This window comes from Trichoderma citrinoviride (assembly GCF_003025115.1).
Source record: "Trichoderma citrinoviride strain TUCIM 6016 unplaced genomic scaffold BBK36scaffold_8, whole genome shotgun sequence".
Classification (NCBI taxonomy): domain Eukaryota; kingdom Fungi; phylum Ascomycota; class Sordariomycetes; order Hypocreales; family Hypocreaceae; genus Trichoderma; species Trichoderma citrinoviride.
Window position 1 is genome coordinate 1,208,470 of NW_020194716.1, and position 18,064 is coordinate 1,226,533.

The window sequence follows — 18,064 nt, forward strand, 5'->3', positions numbered from 1 at the left end:
TTAGTATATCATGAGAGACTCAACATGCGGTTCCTCCCGTGCGCAGAACGTATACGTAATGTCTACTCTGCCCGCAGACTGTCCACCAACGACATGTACCCAAGACACCTCCTCGATCCTCTGCCACACAGCAATCTGCTCCATTCTCTGTGTCATCTCCCACTCCGCGATCCCACCCTCCTCAATCTCTATTACCCTTTCAACTACCCTGGCAACGACGAGGCTATCCCATACCGCCTCCCGGATCGGTTGCCGCCTCAGAACATCCAAGGCCTCGCGCCGGACCACAGGATGCCGGCATTTGGCCCCGATGATGTAAAGCACAGGGACGATTCCAATTTCCGGCGTGAATGTCGGCTTCAACGACCCCGAATATCGCTCATGCGCTGCCGCGAAGTCACCTGCTAACGCTACGCATTGTCGGAACTGAGGCAGGAAGTTGTCGTATTCCATTTCCCTACTAGGTCCGGAGCTACTGAGCAGAGTCCATGCGATGGTATATTGTAGGCGTAGCAGTGTGATGAGCGGATAAGTCTCAGAATCTGTCTCGTCGGAGCTGCCATGTTGCAGCAGCATGTTTTCGAAGAGAGTCGACCACGTTCCCAACTGCCCGAGAAGTGTATCCCTGTTTGATGAAGGTGGCAAGCACATGGTACCCGTTGAGGGCATTTGCTGCACCGTATTGCGGAGACTCATTACTCGAGCGACGAGGCTCTGTAGGTGGTCAGCGGCTTGGTCGAGAGACTGAAAGGCACTGTTTGGGTGTGCAGCAAGGTGCGATATGAGTGTTTCTTGGATCTCGGCGGGAGTCCAGTCAACCAGAAACGTTACGGCCTGCATGTCGAGACGACAGATCTGTCTTGTGACCTGGCAGATGAGCGCGTGAGCCCCTGAGGCCTTGGTATCGTTATGTGTATTGCTGTGATTCAGTATAGTCTTGTGAATATTTCGTGACAGTTCAACACCTCCGCGAAGGTGCTTCATTGCTTGTACGTAGTTGCCTGCCAGCTGATCGAAGCAGATGAAGAGATAACAGACCAACAGTGTAATGGCTGTCGTATCGTCGCTGTCTCCACTCTCCTGGTTCAGAAGAAGTTGGATAGCTCGGTTATAGTACAGCAGGGGAACTTCGCTAGGATCGCGATTCAGGTAGTTTCGGTTGGCCAAGGCCAATGCGATAGCAGCATACCGCACTGACGGTACCGTTTGGGAGAAGAACATGAGGCTTTTCCGCCATGATTCACTGGGGCGATATTCATTCAGATGCCTGATCGAGATATACTCAAAAACCCCCATGGCCTCTGTTTGGCCTGATCCGGTCACTGGTAAGATCATCAAGGGTCTGAGATTCTGCGATATGAGGCCATGGTATTTCGCATGACACCCTTCTGTATGATTCGCACTGATCGTGGTTCCTCTATCTGCACCATTGGTCATGCCGTGAGGATGAGCTGACTCAATCTCGAGGGGCACTTCGCCGTAGCCATCACAGACGCGACCTGTGGACTGGCATTTCAGGCATGAAGGCTGAGAAAGATCGCATTTGATTCGTCTTATCCTGGGAGGCGCATCGGGGTTGAGTGTTAGCTTGCGGGTCTTTGCACGCAGTTGATCGCAGAGTGAAATAGCAAAACACGGAGTAGAGCTCTCACTTGCAAGTCTTACAGCCCAGTCTTGACTTGGGAGCAAACTTCCGAGGCTTTCTTCTCCAAGCCTGATTGGCTGCCGTGGTGTTCTCTTTCGCAATCCCGTCCATCACGGTGATGTTCGCTGGCCGATCATTGCGGTAGGCGCCGATTCAGCTGAAGGCAATCCTGGGACCGCTACACCCCTGAAGCCGCTAGTTGCATGCGGCAATGGCTTTTCCAAGCAATTTATACCAGGTATCGATCGAATACGAAGAGGGCCGTCTGTTCGTCTGTTCGTACAGCAGCGGAGTAGCCGTCTCATGATCACTTAAACGAGAAAAAGATGGGCATTATATAGAACAATGGAACAAAGCTGAATAGCTCGAGGGGCCGTATCGTATTAATCCATCATGATATATGTTCATTGGCTAGTTCGTACAAGCGGGGCGAACGAAGGAGCTCGTCTGGCTGAGAGACAGGGGGGGTGTTTACACTATACACTCGTTTCCAACGCGGCTCAGCATCGTACCACAATCCTGAGGGAAGCTCTGTCAACAAAGTGCCAGGTACCAACGAGCACCGCCACCGTATCCCGTCTCCCTACCCATGTAGTTGAGATGGGGATAAGCTTATTATAGTGATACCTGGCTCTGTTAGAATACACCGATTGGACACTTCGTACAAGCGGGGCACCAGAACAGTGTCCTGGAACTTCAGCTGGTATAAGTAGTTCTCTGATATCCCGATTGTCCAGCTGCAACTATGACAATCCCCACCAACAACTCCTGAGAAGCAATACAAAACAATGAAAGGGCTTTTGAACGTACTCCTTCTGTTCACCAGCTTAGGATGCAAAGCCTATAGTTGGAATGATAGGAGCATGGTCTACGGATTTGCTAATGTGAGCCTTGCACTTTGGCAAAAGTTTTCCATCTGTCTGACTATCCATCTAGATTGAACCGTCAGCCAACCTAACGTGGACACCATGTTTTGATGACTTTACATGCTCTAGACTGGAGGTGCCTTTGGACTATTCCAACGCAAGTCTCGGCACGACGTCCATTGCCTTTATAAAACTAGCCGGAAAGAACGCCACCACTGAGTCTCCAAGCCTCATAATCAATCCCGGTAAGGTGGCCGCAATCAGATCAATCATACAAAGCTGGCTAAAATCCATGTGACTGGGCTGACCCTTCGTTAGGCGGTCCGGGTGGTTCTGGCATCGACCTCCTCCTCACAAACCGGGCCCTAGCAAGCCAAGCCTTCGGAGAGCAGTATAATATCGTCTCTTATGACCCTCGCGGTGTAAACAACAGCGGCCTGAGCCTTGACTGCTTCTCGGGAAACACAGAAGCAAGAAGTACCTTCAGTCGCCTACATAGTACGGGCGTTACCAACATCTCATCGTCCTCATTTGAGGAACAGTACTACTCAAGCTCCATCTACGGAGAGTGGTGCAACGATGCTGTCGAAAAAGAGTCGCCTCATGGATTCTATGTGACTACACCGGCAGTCGCCAGTGATTTGCTCACCTTTATAGAAGCCGAGGCCGAGTTGGCTGGCCAGGCACCGTCAGATGCCAAATTGTGGCTGTATGGCATCAGCTACGGCACTGTAGTCGGTGCCACTTTCGCCTCCATGTTTCCTGACCGAGTGGGGAGAATGATACTCGATGGCATTGTGAACGCAGAGCTATACTATGACAATTACTGGAGTGTCAACGTCGATCAGATGGACGAAGCCATGGCAAAGTTCTCGAGCTTCTGCCATTCTGCAGGTCCCGAACGATGTTCCTTCTGGGGACCTACGCCAGCAAACATCACCGCCAGGATGGACAACCTCATCCTTCAACTTCAGAACCATCCGGTCCCTATAAGCGGGGTCCAAAGTCGAGGCCTGCCGGCGTTGGTCACCTATTCAGACCTAAAGGCCCTTTTCGTCAACACTCTTTACATCCCGATAGCGTCCTTCCCAGTCATGGCCGACATCCTACATCAGCTCGAGCGTGGGAACGCGTCTGCTCTTGTGGGCATGTTTGACGGGCTAGGTCTCACGATCGATGCCGGTCACGTCATCCAATGCGCCGATTCATCTCGGAGAAACAAGCTTACTTCTATTGAAGAATTCAAGAGCTACGTCGAGTACACGGTCTCCAAGAGCAAGTACATCGGCGATGTCTACCCCATCTTCGTGGACTCTATATTATGTAGATCATTCCGACCCCAATTGCCTGACAGCATGGTGGTTCAAAAACGTGAGCATCTCTCTCTTTCTCTGTCTTCGTCCTTTGTCCCCTCCGTTGCTTTTCGATTACTCGTCTTTCGAAATGGGGGTAAAGGAACATCGGTAACGGACACAAAGACTAATCAGCTTTCTTCTTATACAGATCAAGTCATCGGACTGGACAGGCCTACATCCTTCCCGATCCTGATAGCGAGTAATACCATTGACCCTATAACGCCATTGATCTCGTATGTTTTGGTTAATCCCTTTCACCAATCTGTTATGTTGCTAATTGACTTTGCCTCTTCGCAGAGCGCGCAAGACAGCTTCGCGATTTCCCGGCTCGGTACTTCTCTTGCAAGAAGCCGTTGGTGTAAGTTGATATCAAATTTCAACCACAAAAAAACATCCCAAATAAGAGTCCAAGCTTACTCGTGGGCTATTTCTCTCGAATGCAGCATACGGTTGTCAACAACCTAGGATCGAATTGTTACTTTGAACATGTGCAGGCATACCTTCAAGGCATAGTTCCATCATCCAACATTACATGCCCGCAGCAATACATACCCTTCATAGGCAGCGCTGCTTAAGAATTGTCAAAGCGGCGGAGGAGTCGTTCTGTAACCTCCAGCAAGAAGATTAATGTTGCCACTACAGTGCTTAACTCAAGCAGTGAATCACAGGTGTAGCTTTCTATTGCTTTCCTTACTAATAATAGCACTAGCAACTATCTCAAGAAACTTAAGCTCTCTTAACAAAACTCTCTTAGCCTTTGTCTCCTGTGGAAAAGTTTCTTCTCTTCTCTTGCTCATATAACTGGGTAGTTGACATACCACCTTGGCCTCGTTCCTAATCGACAACAGCTCGTCTCCCACGTCACTGAGCCTCTGCTGTTTCTCTTTGCCGCCAAGAGATGCAATCTGATTCTCACCCACAGCATCATGAACTGTCGGGCTTGCTGCTAATCTTCTATTTGTTCCCTAACAACCACCCGACGCCGTCTACAGCATCTCGCATCCGTTTCCGGGAAGCTTTCAGGTCAGGATACTGTGTCCAGAATCCATGAGGAAGCCCATGATACACATCCATTCTCGTAGGCACTCCGCACTCTTCGCGCAGCATGCGTTCGTAAATGAGGCTGTCGTCCCGCGCAGGATCCATCCCAGCGACTTGGAAATATACAGGCGGCAGGAAGTTACGTCCGGTTGCAGTTGTTGTAGTGTTGGAGTGAGGCTGTTGGCCAACAGGAGATGGATTGCGGAGGGGCAAGGGTTTATCCCCCTTATACGCGCTCATATATTGCTTCAGAGAAGCCGTATCGAGGATGGGGGCAGACTTGTTCTGTTCCATTGAGAGATATTGTTCCTTGTAACGATCGGGAACACTATCAGGATCGAAGAAAATCCCACATGCAAGGAACAGCCCGGTAAGTGGAGGCTCTAGACAAAGATCCCGAGCAAGGTGTGCCACATCATTGCTGATGGCTGCCCCGGCCGAAAGCCCACCAATGATGAAAGCCGTCTTTGGGTCGGCATTCGCAGGCAGAATGCCTCCTCCATCTTGCTCAGCTGCCTTGCGTGCGATATACCGCGCCACTACGAAGATGTCGTTGACGTCGGTAGGGAAAGGGTACTCCGGTGCAAGGCGGTAGGACGGCAAGATGCAAGTGGCCTCATGTGCCAACACCAGTTCCCGCGCGGTGGTGAGCTCCAGCTCCGGGTACCCAACGCAGTGGCCGCCGCCGTGGACGAGGATCACGATGGGAGACGGGGAGGTGCTGGGCGTGGCGGCCTGGCAGACGATTGTGCGAGATGAAAACGTGTCGTCGATGGGGATGTCGATTTCTCTCTCGATAATGTTCGGTGGTCGGCTAGCTGCGAGCATTTGCTGGGCGCTTGGGAGGGTTGCCTGGATGGTCTTCTGGAACGTGGGAATGTCGCTGGGGATGCGTCCCGGCGGCGAGCCATTGGCTTTCCAAGCGGCCTCGAACTCCGGGTCCATGATGCCCGTAGCGAGGATTTCTTCGATGGTCCATGGAGATGTGTCCATTCTACGCACGGCACCGTAGAAGGGTGACCCGAGAAGAAGGCAATGGCAGGTTAATGAGGGGTTGATTAGAAGGTTTGATTGTCAAGTTGATTGGCAGGTTGATATGCAGGTCCATTGTGTGAGTTGATATGCAAGCTGATATGCAAGCTGCGAAGCCTTTGCTATAGGTCGTTCGTTCATATGCCTTGAGAACGTCGATTAAGGATAATAAACACATACGTGTATGTAATGAACAGCATCTCTGCGGCCCGGCCACACCGAAATGAAGCGGCTCCTAAACCCTCGCATTTCAGCATGAGGTTTCACGTAGGATCCCACAAGGCATTTGGGTTACACCGGTTGACTCACACACCGAACCGAGTCAACACCAGGTCCACTCAAACATAATGCTATGGCACTTTCAGGAGTATTACCAGCAGTTCCAATTGCACTTCCTCTACAGGATCAAAACCATCACGTTAGAGGCCATGGAGACAGGGTCTTCGACTCAGTTCGGCCAACTATAAATGCAATGGCGCAAAGTAGCGCCTGAGCTGCCAATATATAGGTCTCCAACAAGCAGCTGCCTCCGATCTTTGCTCTGGGCCGGCTACAGCACGCAGCTGTTTACACTTCTACCAACAAACCAAGCTCACCATGGATGAAGTCCGCGAGCTGAGCAACCTGCAGGCCCCAGACCGGCTCCCAAGCTCTTCTACACACGAGTTGGCTACAAGCAACGAAGAGCCCACACTCATCCCGGGGCCCATATCAGCGCAAGACGATGGCCCTCGACCTCCCGACCTCCGGACATGGCGATTCTGGGCCATCATCATGGCGTTGGGCATCACGGGGCTCATGTCCGCCATCGAAGGCACCATCATCACAAGCGCCCTCCCAACCATCACCAACGCCCTCGGCGGCGGCGACGCCTACATCTGGGTCCCCAACGCCTACCTCCTCGCCCAAGTCGCCATCCTCCCCCTCGCCGGCCAAGCGAGCAACATCTTCGGCCGCCGCCACCTCCTCCTGGCCGCCGTCGCCCTCTTCACCCTCGGCGGCGGCCTCAGCGGCGGCGCCTCCTCCATGGGCATGCTCATCGCCGCCCGCACCATCCAGGGGCTCGGCGGCGGCGGCATCAACCTCCTGATGGAAACCATCGTAACGGACATCGTCCCCCTCCGGGAGCGCGGCCAGTACATGGCCATTGTGGGCATCGGCGCCGTCGTGGGCGCCACCCTGGGTCCGTTCCTGGGCGGCCTCATCACCGATCATGCATCCTGGAGGTGGTGTTTCTACATCAACGTGCCCATCGGCGTCGGTAAGACCGGCCTTTGTCCGTTTCCTCAGCTCCCGCTTCTTTCAACTGAACCATGTTATAGCCTCTTTTGCGATCCTGTTCGTCTTCCTCAGGGTCAAGTATGACCGCGACCTGACCTGGTCATCTCGCCTCCGACGCATCGACATCTCCGGCAACGCCATCTTCGTCGCCGCCATCGTCTCCGCCCTCATCGCGCTCACCTGGGGCGGTACCATCTACAGCTGGAGCACCTACCACATCGTCGTGCCCCTCGTCCTCGGCCTCGTCGGCATCCTCCTCTTCGCCGCCTTTGAGTGGACGCCGCGCCTCTGCCCAGAGCCCTCGTTCCCGCGACAAATTGTCTCGAACCGCACCTCGGCCGCCGCCCTCGTCCTGACTTTCATCCACGCCGTCGTCGCCTACTGGGCATACTACTTCCTGCCAATCTACTTCCAGGCCGTCAGGGCCCTCTCGCCTCTGCGCTCCGGAATCTACACGCTACCCAACGTCGCCGGCGGGCTCGTCTTCGCCGTTCTGGGAGGCGTCCTCCTCTCCAAGTTTGGCCGGTACAAGCCCCTCCACCTGGCCGGCTTCGCCGTCACCACCATCTCCTTTGGCCTGCTCAGCATCCTCGACGCCCACTCCAGCGACGCCGCCTGGGTCTGCATCCAGCTTCTCAACGCCCTCGGCAGCGGCATGCTCAGCGGCGTGCTCCTGCCCGCGGTCCAAGCCCCCCTGGACGAGAGCTACGTCGCCACGGCCACCGGCGTCTGGAGCTTTGCTCGCTACTTTGGCTGCATCTGGGGCGTCACCATCCCGAGCGCCGTCTTCAACAACGAGTGCCGCCGTCTCGCGAGCACCGTCATTACCGACGAGGACATAGCTAGTAAGCTGTCGGGGGACAGCGCGTATCAGCATGCCACGGGCGCCTTTCTGCTTAGCATTCAGGACCCGGAGCTTCGCGCAGAGGTGATCCGAGTCTTTACCGGGGCGATGCGGACGGTTTGGCTCGTTGGGATTGCATTTGCTGCGTTGGGATTCTTGGTCAGCTTCGTGGCCAAGGAGATTCAACTGCGGGAGGAGTTGCACAATGACTTTGGGGTGGAGGACAAGAAGGATGCTGCCGTCTCGTCCACGGCAAATATCGAGGTTCCATCATCTGATCCAGTCTAATATAGACAGGGGTTTGGTCCATTTATAGAGATATAGATGTTGTATAATACTCACATACATATATGCGAACTGTGATATTACATACGCAGTAGCTCAGCTCTGGATCGTTCCCGAGCCATCAAAGCTCAAGGAATGTCAAGCAGCTCCGCATTGCCTATTCGGGTAACCCATCTCAGCGCCAGCTCCATCGATCCATCCATCCAGACTCTCGCTTCTTCACTTCAATTCTTCTACATACCACAAATGCTTCACTGGAAGACGCCGCAACACTCCTTCTTCTCTACCGAGGTCCAGACATCGCACCCCGGGTCTGGCTATACAGTAATGCCCCATGCCCGATGCTGCCGTGTTACGGATGAATGAATGAGGCTTCCGATCACGAAGTGCCTTGCGCTGCCTCCCGGTTGAACGTCAACAGAGTCCATCCATGTGTACCTTAGGTATGCACAAGTAGGCTTTCCCTTGACTGTACTCCAAATAGACGCAGAGTAGGTGAATGCGCGTCCACCCAATAGAATGCCGTGAATACTCAAAGTTGCAATTGACTCCCGAGTCTGCATGTCATCTCCAGTCGATCTTTGCCCGCCATGGTAGCTCAATGCATCCTATTCCAAAGTCATGGCATCATGTTTGACCACCAATTGTTTATTCGTTGCCTATCAATCTCGATATGGCCATCCAGCCTCTCCTTGCCCTCCCGTCCGCATCCATCGTTTGGTACAGCAAAGCAGGCACCGCAAAGGAAATCCCTTTCATCAACATCCTTAGACCTTCGGCTTACTCCTCCGTGGGGGATTGCAGAGGAGGCTTCTACCGGCGGCTAGTGGCTGAACTCCTCCACAAAATGCCACCCGGAAACGAAACGCCAGGGGCCATTTCGAAAGCCGGCTAACCGTCGCTGGTAATCCGAAGCTCAGCGTGGCACTTACAAGCTCGACCTGCCCGTGACAACACGCGATGGCTTCTCCAAAAAAATGAACCCATCTTTTGGTACTCCGTACCCGGATGAATTCCAATCTTGTAAGCTCGCATGCCCAACCTTGGAAAAGACGGAGACTCTCCAATATTGACTTCTGCCCCGCGGCTTGCCATATCCCCTCCTCTTCACTGCCACACCACCTTTCCAGAGACAGAGAAGCTCCCCGGTCCAAGTTCCCGAGCTCTGGTAGAGGCTAAGCTCTGTTCTCACATCATGTCGCATCCTGGTGCCCGTCTCGGCCGTCGTCTGGCTTCGATCCTTCATTCGATTCTCCTGCCCTGCAACCACACCTTTCCCAAAGCCAATTGTTCACTCCCTTCCCCGCCCGTCCCCAGTCTGCTTCGATGCCCTCGTGATGACCTGCGGCTTGCCACACTCAATGCTTCCGCCATCGCGATGCTGCTTGTGTGTATCGTGAGTTTGCCGTAGTAGTGCCTCCGTTCCCTCACGCCACCAAGCCTTCCCCGCAGCTGCTTCAGCTGTGTTGAGCTATGGCGGTCCTCGTAGAATTTAAAACCAAAGTCACGTCCGCACCCTCTCAGTAGCTGATCGTTCACTTCCATTCCATCCACCTCGCTCCAGATAGCTAGCTCATCAAACGTCGGAGTATCTACTCAGCATTCATTGAGCATACCTCGTTCCATACTACCAAGCCTTCAAGCTTCGCTCTCCATCATTGTCGCTACCCAAGCAAAAAGTAATGTCTCGCTTCGCTCCCGCTCTCAGACTGTTCGCCAGACAGCAGCGCGTCGCCATCAGAACCTCTAACCGTACCAGCGCCCCGTTAGCTGCCGCCGCTCATCGAACCATGCATACCTCGCCCACTCTCCAATCTCACCCAGTGCTGCCTGTCAATGGCGCTGCGAGACCTGCCGCCCCGTCTCACTTGCTCCCCGAGTTCAGTCTGAAAGACAAAGTTGTCGTCGTCAGTGGTGGTGGAAGAGGACTGGGCCTGGTCCAGGCTGAAGCATTGATGGAAGCAGGCGCCGTTGGTAAGCTGCATGACATCTCCGTTGACGTTGGATCGCGCTGAACAAAATGCCATCTCAGTGCACTGCATCGACATCCTGCCCGATCCGTCTTCGGATCCCACGTCCGAGTTTGCTGTCGTTGCTGGGCGTGCAAAGAAGGAACTCAACTCCCACTTGACATATCACCAAGTGGATGTCACCGAGGAGCCGCAGGTGAAGGAAGTATTTGAGAAGGTCGCAGAGAAGGAAGGTCGCTTGGATGGCTGCCTTGTTGCTGCCGGGATCAACTACGAGAGCCCGGCCCTCGAGTACTCCCCCGAGCAGATTGACAGAATGCTTCGCATCAACATCAAGGGCGCATTCCTCACAGCCCAAGGCGCCGCTCGGATAATGGTTCGGTTTGGAACGCCCGGCAGCATCTGCTTGATTGCCAGCATGAGCGGCACCATTGCCAACCGTGGAATGTTTGCATCGTAAGTCTCCTGCCTCCAATGGCTCGGGCGTATATGCTTCAGAAAATCTGACTCTCTCTGTGTACCAGACTATACAACACCTCCAAGGCTGGCGTTATGCAGATGGGTCGAAGCTTGGCCGCTGAATGGGGTGTGCACGGCATTCGTGTCAACACACTTTCGCCTGGATACTGCCTAACCCAGATGCTCCTCAACCTATTCGAAGAGTACCCCGAGCGAAAGAGGCAGTGGCCCACGGAGAACATGCTCCAGCGATTCAGCGAGCCTCACGAGTATCGCGGTGCCGCCGTCTTCCTCCTCAGCGATGCCAGCAGCTTCATGACGGGTAGCGACCTTCGTATTGACGGCGGACATTCTGCCTGGTGATTGTCCAAGCTTCATCGCCACAGCATCGTCGGAAGATTGCAGACGAGATTGGCTGGTGAACATGCTGAGGGATTGGGGGTTATTGTGTGTAAAATCTGAGTGTTTCTCTATGTTGCATATGTCTGGTGTTAGGAATAGGGGTGAAAACTCAAAAAGTCAATAGCAATGTCGATATAGCGCGCGATTATTGAGCGGGAATGTGCGTCAAGACACCAGAAGGTCCAAGTTTGCTCAACAGTCCAGGCGCGAGTCGTAGTCTCTTCTCGACATCCGCAGCAGAAAAGCCATTGTTCAGCATATGGACAGCGTCAAGGATGGTCCTCATATCGGCCAGGCGGCGTCTTCCTGCGTCTCGTCCCATGTTCTCGAGGTCCTCTGCGGCTATTTGCTCCAGGTGGCGCCGTGCTTCGAGCACAGACAGCGTGGTGTTTCGCTTGGCAGGCGCAAACTGCGGCCCTGGAGGGACGTCCAATGACTCGGGCGAGAGGTTGGGAGAGGCGGTAGAGGAGTGTGAAAGCGTGGGATTTGGCTGCACGATGCCCATCTGGTGGAGGCGGCGGGAGAAGTCGCCGGGGGTGAAGTCGGGATCCATGGCATCTGCGCGGACGGCTGGAGTGAATTGGTGAGTCACATGCTTGTAAACGCTGTGTGTAGAGAGCATCGAATAGGTACTGACCTTCATCTTTGGATCCGTCGCCACGAGACGCAGTTTGAGACGCAGGTTGCTGAGGTCTGACCCTCGTGGTAGCTTGGGGAACAGCTCCGGGGGTTCTGGTGGGATATTTGCGAGCTGCTCCGCGAGCTGCCGCCTTTGACGAAGAAGCGCCCATCTTTGTTGTCAATTGTCTGTCTGGTCGCGTTGCTAATGCAATCAGGTAGGTGTACTGAGGAAAGAGAGTTGTGTGTATGTACAACTTCAATTGTTTAAAGCAACACAGGAGCTCTACCGGGATCAAGAACTTCTGAGAGCGCAATGACGAGATGGAAAAATTAAAGTGCGGGATGGTTATGTAAGGCCGGAAAATAAAAACGTTTTCGCCCACAGGGGTTCACCCCACCAAGCCATCGCTAAAGCCAGCCCGAGACGCGCTGTGACGTTATTGCTCCAGTACTTCTCCCAGGTCGATCCACCTCCTGCAACCTCACCTCGTGGATGAGGGCTGAGATTTGACTGTTTCTGTTGCTGCTTTTGATACAGAATTTCAGGATTATGAAGTGATACCTGAATACCTATGTGGAGAACGGTGGCTGATTTGTCTGTGAAAGAGCCGAGCCCATACAGCTGGGCGATTACGGCTCCGCGCAACATGTACGCTCATTACTGAGTGAGAATGGAAGCACACTGTCTTGAATATACATCCAATCTCTACTGTCACGAAGTCGAAAGGAAGTATGGATTGTTGATCAAACGAAAGTGTCGACAGAGCAAAATCTTCTGATTGAGCAACCCTGAAACCAACAAAGGAAACCAAAAAAGAAAAAAAAAAAAAAAAAAAAAGGATGGAAAGGAGAAAAAGCCAAGTATTCCTCTTCCTACCTATCTCCCCTTCCCCTCTACCGTCCTCCTCCCCATCCTCTACCCCCCTCCAACTCAGACAGACAAGCCGTCACGGAGCTCCTGTTCCCAAGCCTCCAGCGGGAGCACATCGCCGTTGTCGTCCAAGAGGTCCAAGAACGAGCGAGTACCCCAAACCAGAGCCTGAGACACCTCCACCACCTCCATCTCCTCCATCACCTCGCCTTCTTCTTCTTCTTCCTCCACTTCGTCTTGCTCTTCCATTTCAATCTGCTTGTCCGTTTCAGCTTGCTCTTTCACTTCTTCATCCTCCTCCATAACATCTTCTTCTTCCTCTTCCTCAGCTTTATTCACCTCTTCGTTTTCGTCCTCATTCTCGCCCTCTTCTCCTCCTTCTCTTCCCTCCCCCTCCTCACTCTCTTCTTCCACCTCCTCCTTCTCCTCCTTCTCGTCTACCTCCTCCTGCACATCCTCCACAACGGGAGCGCAACACTTTCTCCTCACCTTGTCCACCGCCTTGATATACTCCCTCCTCGGAATCCCCACCGCCTCCCCCGTGTTGAAATCGATTTCGTACAAGAAGCCGTCAATCTCATACACGTTCCACAATCCCCTCGAGTCGCGCCTTTTCGCCAGGCGCCGCAGCCACGTAATGTAGTCGTTGCCGCGATTCCCAGCCATAATCTCGACCTGCTGACAGAGGGATATCATGTGGTGCCACGACCAGTGCTTACAGACGAGGAGCTTGTCCAGCCGCTCCTGGTCAATCACGGGAGGAATGGCCCTTGCGGCGAGGGTGTCTTCGAGGTTCGGCACGGACGGGACAGCCTCTGGAATGGCAGCTGGGGCGTGGGCCGGAAACTCATCGATGATGATGGCCTCGGGGGCAGCTGTAGGCTGTGGTTCAATGGGGGCTTCGTCTTCAACAGGGAGTTGGGCGAGGGCATCAAGCATCGCTTCTCGAAGGAGAGGACAATTTACCCTGCGAGGCTTGACAGGAAATCCCTTGGCGACTTTCGAGCTGTGCTGCGCAGCCAAAACCTTGGTCTCGGTTTGGTTGGCCTGCTTGTGCGGTTGGGTAATGATACCGGAGCCAAGAGCGTGTTTCTGGGGCTGCTTCGTGATAAGTAGGCTAATAGCAGCGTTCTGATGGCCATCGGAAACAGGACGGTATGGTTGAGGAGGAGGAGGCATGCTCATGTTCGGGTTCTGGTTCACTCTCGTGCCCGTGTTTAGGTTCGGGTTTATGCTTGTGCTCATGTTCATCGGCGTATTCATCGACATTAACTGCAAAGACTGCATCTGGGGCGCCGAAGGCGTCGACTGTACTGAGGGCATCGGCATCGACATCTGCATCATAGCAGGCGTAGAAGGATTGGCATACTGCGCACCCTCAAACGAGCCCAGAGCAGGTCCAAAAACAGCGCCAGCAGCGGTAACGGTAGGTCCAATGAATCCAGTAGAGCCTTGGTTCGGCCGCATGCCCATGACGGGAAACCGGGCGGACTGGCCATCGAGTGCGGTATGAGAAAGCGTCGAAGCTCCATCTGCAGTGACATTGTCAGTTTCACTGTTCAAACGCCGCCACTGGAGAGGCTCATGGTGCATGCATACTCTAAGAAGCATCGGCACCCATTCCAAACTGCCGCTGGAAGCCTGTCGGGTAAAGAGACTGGCTCGTCTGGTCCTGGGGGCACAGAGTTAGCAAGCGTCAGACGTGTGCTCAGGCATTCCGGGACCAGCCAGTCAGAGACACAGGAGACTCGGAACAGAGCATACCATAAACCGCACATGGCCGTTGGGAGGCAAGGCATTCGTCAAGTGCATCGACTCCATCGAAGGCGTGGAAGGCGTCGAGAACATGGTCGAGCTTGGATTTAGAAGCGGTTCTTCTTGGAAGCTGAAGCATTCGTCGTCGTAGAGAGCTGAGTAAATCGTCACTGAGTCGAAACCCGAAAGTGGTCGAAAACAGAATGACAACGACGCAGAAGAAGATGATGAAGAGGACTAGAAGAAGAAGAGGAGGAGGAAACGGAAAAAAGTGGCCAAGAAGGGCTTTATGTACGTCTCTTGAATGACTTTACGGAAGAATTGTGACGGTCAAGGAGCTGTGAGTAGGCGAGGGAATCCCCACTTGGGTGCATGCGCCAGCTGCTGACGAGTGTCGAGGTTGAAGCAAAAGTGAGCTCGAAGACAACTTCCTCCCACAGGACTTTCTCCTCGTTACTCCTTCTACCAACTTTTCAGAGTCTCATCATATTGAGCTTCACAAAGAATATAATGTTGACACATTCTCTATGCAAGCTGAGGCGTGCAGACGCGCAACAACTTGTCGTCGGAGAGCCTCGCCTCCGGGACCGGCTTCACTTCACGATTCACCTCGCCTCTCTCTCTCCGAGCGGCATCTCCACCCACACACCAACCGCCTTAATACTATTTTCTCTTCTATTACAATGACATCAGTAATCTACTCATGCAGAAAGTAAAGAAGGGAAGAAAAAGAAGGCAATTGTTTTCAGTTTGCGGCGAATAGCACGCCAATCTCGTGGAATATCCAGAGCCACCACCCCCACCATCCAAGCATCTCATTACCCACACATCACATCCTCTACCCACACCCTCCCATATGTCACCCTTTTACTTCGTAGCCACACTCTATAGACCCTCTAGCACTTGGTAATATACAACCCAATAGGCGCCGGGTTATAATCCTGGAACCACCTCACCTCCGTCTCTCCCCCATCATTCGCCGCCGAAACCTCAAAAGCAACCACCTCCCCAGCCGGACACTCAAACGTGAAAATCACATACCCATGCCCCGGTGCCACCGTCGTCGTCCCCAAATCCGTCCTCACATCCGGCTGGTTGTTCCACGTCGTGCCCTCGCTCGCGGGCTCATCCAGCCATGAGAAATCCAGAGCGCCCGAACCAGAAAACGTGAAGGAGGAAGTTTCCAGGTCTTTCTGCTCAGGGAAGAGAAACACGAGGCTGCACTTCTTGCCTTTGTCGCCCTCGGGAATGTCAAAATTAAAGATGGACGAGACGGCGTCGGACACTTGGCCAAAGTACGACGTCCCAGGGGCCTTGTCAGGATTGGCTTTGTCAACGGGGATGATGAGATGCGGGAACTCGTAAGCACCGTCGAGATTCGCCGGGCACGACTTTGCTGGAGGACGAGGAGCAGGAGTAGGCGTAGGCGTAGGCGTAGGCGTAGGCGTAGGCGTAGACGTAGATGTAGGGCAATCCGAGCGGCAGCTGTCCGCCTTGAGCGTAATCTTGTTGCAGTCGACGCCGTGCCCGTCCTCCAAGTAAACATTATACTGGTCCTCTTCACTCGTCTGGCACTCCCAAAACTCCGTCTGCCCGTTGTAAGAGACGGAGCCATCGCAGCCAACCTTGAATCCATCGTCTGGCTTCTGATTCGCGTCGCACTGCAGCACATGTGCCGGCGCTGTCTCACGTCCATTCGTCAGCGCTGAGTCCACGATTCCAAGACATTGAGTGATACACAATGTGCATACTACTAGCGCATTGCATGTCTCTAATATGAGAAACATCCCCAAAGACAAGAAACCCAAAAGGAATGAGAAAGAGAAGAAAAAGGGAAACTCACGCGTCCACCAGCATCCACGGCCCTTGTCGTCCCAAAGCTGGTCTCCCTGCAGAGTAAACGTCGTCGAGGACACTCCGCCGCCGGCTCGCACCTGGCCAGACGAAATCTCGCCGACAGCACCAGAGATGGCTCCCGAGGCCGATAGGTGTAACTGGCATACTGAGGCCCGCGCGACGGCGGCTTCGGCCGTGGCCACGGCGAGGCCGAGGGCAAGGAAGGAGGAGAGCATGGCGAGTGGAAGCTGAACTGCTCGTGCCTGTGTGATGTTCAGAGTGCTTGGGCAGCCTCTTGATTAGACAAATGATACTATTCGCAAACAGATATGCGACAGTTGCTCGAGGTCGTAGACTGTATGTTCAGCAACGGGATACCCTCAGAAGACAAGATGGACAAAAGAATGTCGGAAAGCAGCCACCATTATATACATACGCAACAAAGGCTCCCTGTCAAGTCCAACCCATCATCCAGGCCTCCTGAAACCTCATCACCCTGCCACTTACCTCACCCTCTCCGAACACATACATCTTCACAAAGGACCTCCCCAAAGGAGACTGAAATGATCATCACCAACTCACCAATTGACCTCGCCACTTTCACCTACAATACGAGCAAAACGCCAACGCACCACGTCGTCATCAACAAAGATCATCGGGGATAAAAGCAGGTATCAATTTCTATGGAAGTGCATGCAGTCTCACCGATGGACTGCAGATGAAACAAATCCAATCCCGGGCAGAGAGAGAAACACCAGAATGGCCTGAGATTTTGAGGTGGCGTCAAATGTCTCACTCCTTCTGTGACAACGCATCACAGCCCCGGTGAGACTGGGCATCGATGAACTATAGAGATTAAAGCAAGAAGAAGTTATTCAGGCAGCATCCTGATCCTTCTTGGTATCTCGACTTACAGATTACAGTAGGCCATTGCAATCGTATGGGATCACTACTATGCTCCCCTGTCATAGTTGTCACCGGTTCTGATAACGGCTCTTCAAGTACCAGTCTCCTCTTCAAAGCTGCATCATTCCTCTACGTCAAGTATCCACAAGTCACCAAACTTCAAGTCTCAGCATGCATGTATGTAATATCAACTTGAAGAGCAAAAACAAGGTGCAACAACCCGAATTTCCCACCGAAACAAGCAACATCCCAGCTCCAATGGCACCATCAGACTGCTCACTACCCTTTCTCCCAACTCAACGGCCATTGTCCCAGCAAGCTGAATCGGCACTGAATCCGCTCAAAACAACACGAGTCTTAAAGTCATACAAGACAAGACATACAGATCTCACAAAGGATGGACTGAGGAGAAGCTCGTATTGATGTGGCCCACGAGCCCAGACGGGAAAGTTGGACAGCATGTCGTTCAACATTGGTCGCGATTGAGTTGCTGTGGCCTCTATCAAGATTGATCAGCCATTAATACGAAGTGCTACAGACTCCATAGGTGGTTCGCTTTGAGCAGTGGTCTTCTGTCGTGCGAGTCATTTCACTTGTACAGAGGAGGTGGAACAAGCAATACCCTTGCAAATATGCATGCGTTGGATGGTTAAGAAGTCGTCAGAGTCATGAGACGCAAGAGTTGAGACAGACACAAAAAATAGATTGCAGTCACGATGATGGCGTACAAACAAGTAGTGGCCAGTATTGGTGGATTTGTATTATTTTGACTCGACATATTTCGATTCACTAGATGTTGTAGTCCCAAGTGTAGGTCTATCTACCTTACTTCCCAGTCTACCTGGATAATCTGACGTAGTCGATCGGCATATTTCTGCGAGGTTGCCCCAGCTTC

General features: G+C 53.2%; 8 protein-coding genes across 8 annotated transcripts; 3 read left to right on the forward strand and 5 right to left on the reverse strand.

Moving 5' to 3' along the window:
* BBK36DRAFT_1120967 (hypothetical protein) lies at positions 1 to 1,756 on the reverse strand (the record flags this gene model as incomplete). The annotated part of the gene is made up of 2 exons (XM_024890765.1): positions 1 to 1,499; positions 1,666 to 1,756. 2 exons carry the CDS (start codon positions 1,754 to 1,756, stop codon positions 1 to 3), a joined length of 1,590 nt encoding a protein of 529 aa, XP_024749212.1.
* Positions 1,757 to 2,433: 677 nt separating this feature from the next.
* Positions 2,434 to 4,233, forward strand: BBK36DRAFT_1203047 (alpha/beta-hydrolase; the record flags this gene model as incomplete). Its single annotated transcript, XM_024897247.1, has 5 exons — positions 2,434 to 2,529; positions 2,582 to 2,756; positions 2,830 to 3,882; positions 4,015 to 4,099; positions 4,164 to 4,233. 5 exons carry the CDS (start codon positions 2,434 to 2,436, stop codon positions 4,231 to 4,233), a joined length of 1,479 nt encoding a protein of 492 aa, XP_024749213.1.
* A 587-nt stretch (positions 4,234 to 4,820) lies between these two features.
* Positions 4,821 to 5,900, reverse strand: BBK36DRAFT_1169581 (alpha/beta-hydrolase; the record flags this gene model as incomplete). The annotated part of the gene is made up of 1 exon (XM_024895337.1): positions 4,821 to 5,900. One exon carries the CDS (start codon positions 5,898 to 5,900, stop codon positions 4,821 to 4,823), a length of 1,080 nt encoding a protein of 359 aa, XP_024749214.1.
* A 636-nt stretch (positions 5,901 to 6,536) lies between these two features.
* BBK36DRAFT_1203056 (MFS general substrate transporter) lies at positions 6,537 to 8,352 on the forward strand (the record flags this gene model as incomplete). Its single annotated transcript, XM_024897248.1, has 3 exons — positions 6,537 to 7,200; positions 7,262 to 7,440; positions 7,495 to 8,352. The coding sequence occupies 3 exons, from the start codon at positions 6,537 to 6,539 to the stop codon at positions 8,350 to 8,352; spliced, it is 1,701 nt and encodes a 566-aa protein (XP_024749215.1).
* Positions 8,353 to 10,139: 1,787 nt separating this feature from the next.
* Positions 10,140 to 11,141, forward strand: BBK36DRAFT_1120951 (NAD(P)-binding protein; the record flags this gene model as incomplete). The annotated part of the gene is made up of 3 exons (XM_024890762.1): positions 10,140 to 10,323; positions 10,382 to 10,775; positions 10,844 to 11,141. The coding sequence occupies 3 exons, from the start codon at positions 10,140 to 10,142 to the stop codon at positions 11,139 to 11,141; spliced, it is 876 nt and encodes a 291-aa protein (XP_024749216.1).
* Positions 11,142 to 11,325: 184 nt separating this feature from the next.
* Positions 11,326 to 11,971, reverse strand: BBK36DRAFT_1169585 (hypothetical protein; the record flags this gene model as incomplete). Its single annotated transcript, XM_024895338.1, has 2 exons — positions 11,326 to 11,750; positions 11,818 to 11,971. 2 exons carry the CDS (start codon positions 11,969 to 11,971, stop codon positions 11,326 to 11,328), a joined length of 579 nt encoding a protein of 192 aa, XP_024749217.1.
* A 750-nt stretch (positions 11,972 to 12,721) lies between these two features.
* Positions 12,722 to 14,145, reverse strand: BBK36DRAFT_164251 (hypothetical protein; the record flags this gene model as incomplete). Its single annotated transcript, XM_024897754.1, has 1 exon — positions 12,722 to 14,145. One exon carries the CDS (start codon positions 14,143 to 14,145, stop codon positions 12,733 to 12,735), a length of 1,413 nt encoding a protein of 470 aa, XP_024749218.1. The 3' UTR covers positions 12,722 to 12,732.
* Positions 14,146 to 15,323: 1,178 nt separating this feature from the next.
* On the reverse strand, positions 15,324 to 16,499 carry BBK36DRAFT_1121031 (hypothetical protein; the record flags this gene model as incomplete). Its single annotated transcript, XM_024890776.1, has 2 exons — positions 15,324 to 16,108; positions 16,271 to 16,499. 2 exons carry the CDS (start codon positions 16,497 to 16,499, stop codon positions 15,324 to 15,326), a joined length of 1,014 nt encoding a protein of 337 aa, XP_024749219.1.
* Positions 16,500 to 18,064: the final 1,565 nt, after the last annotated feature.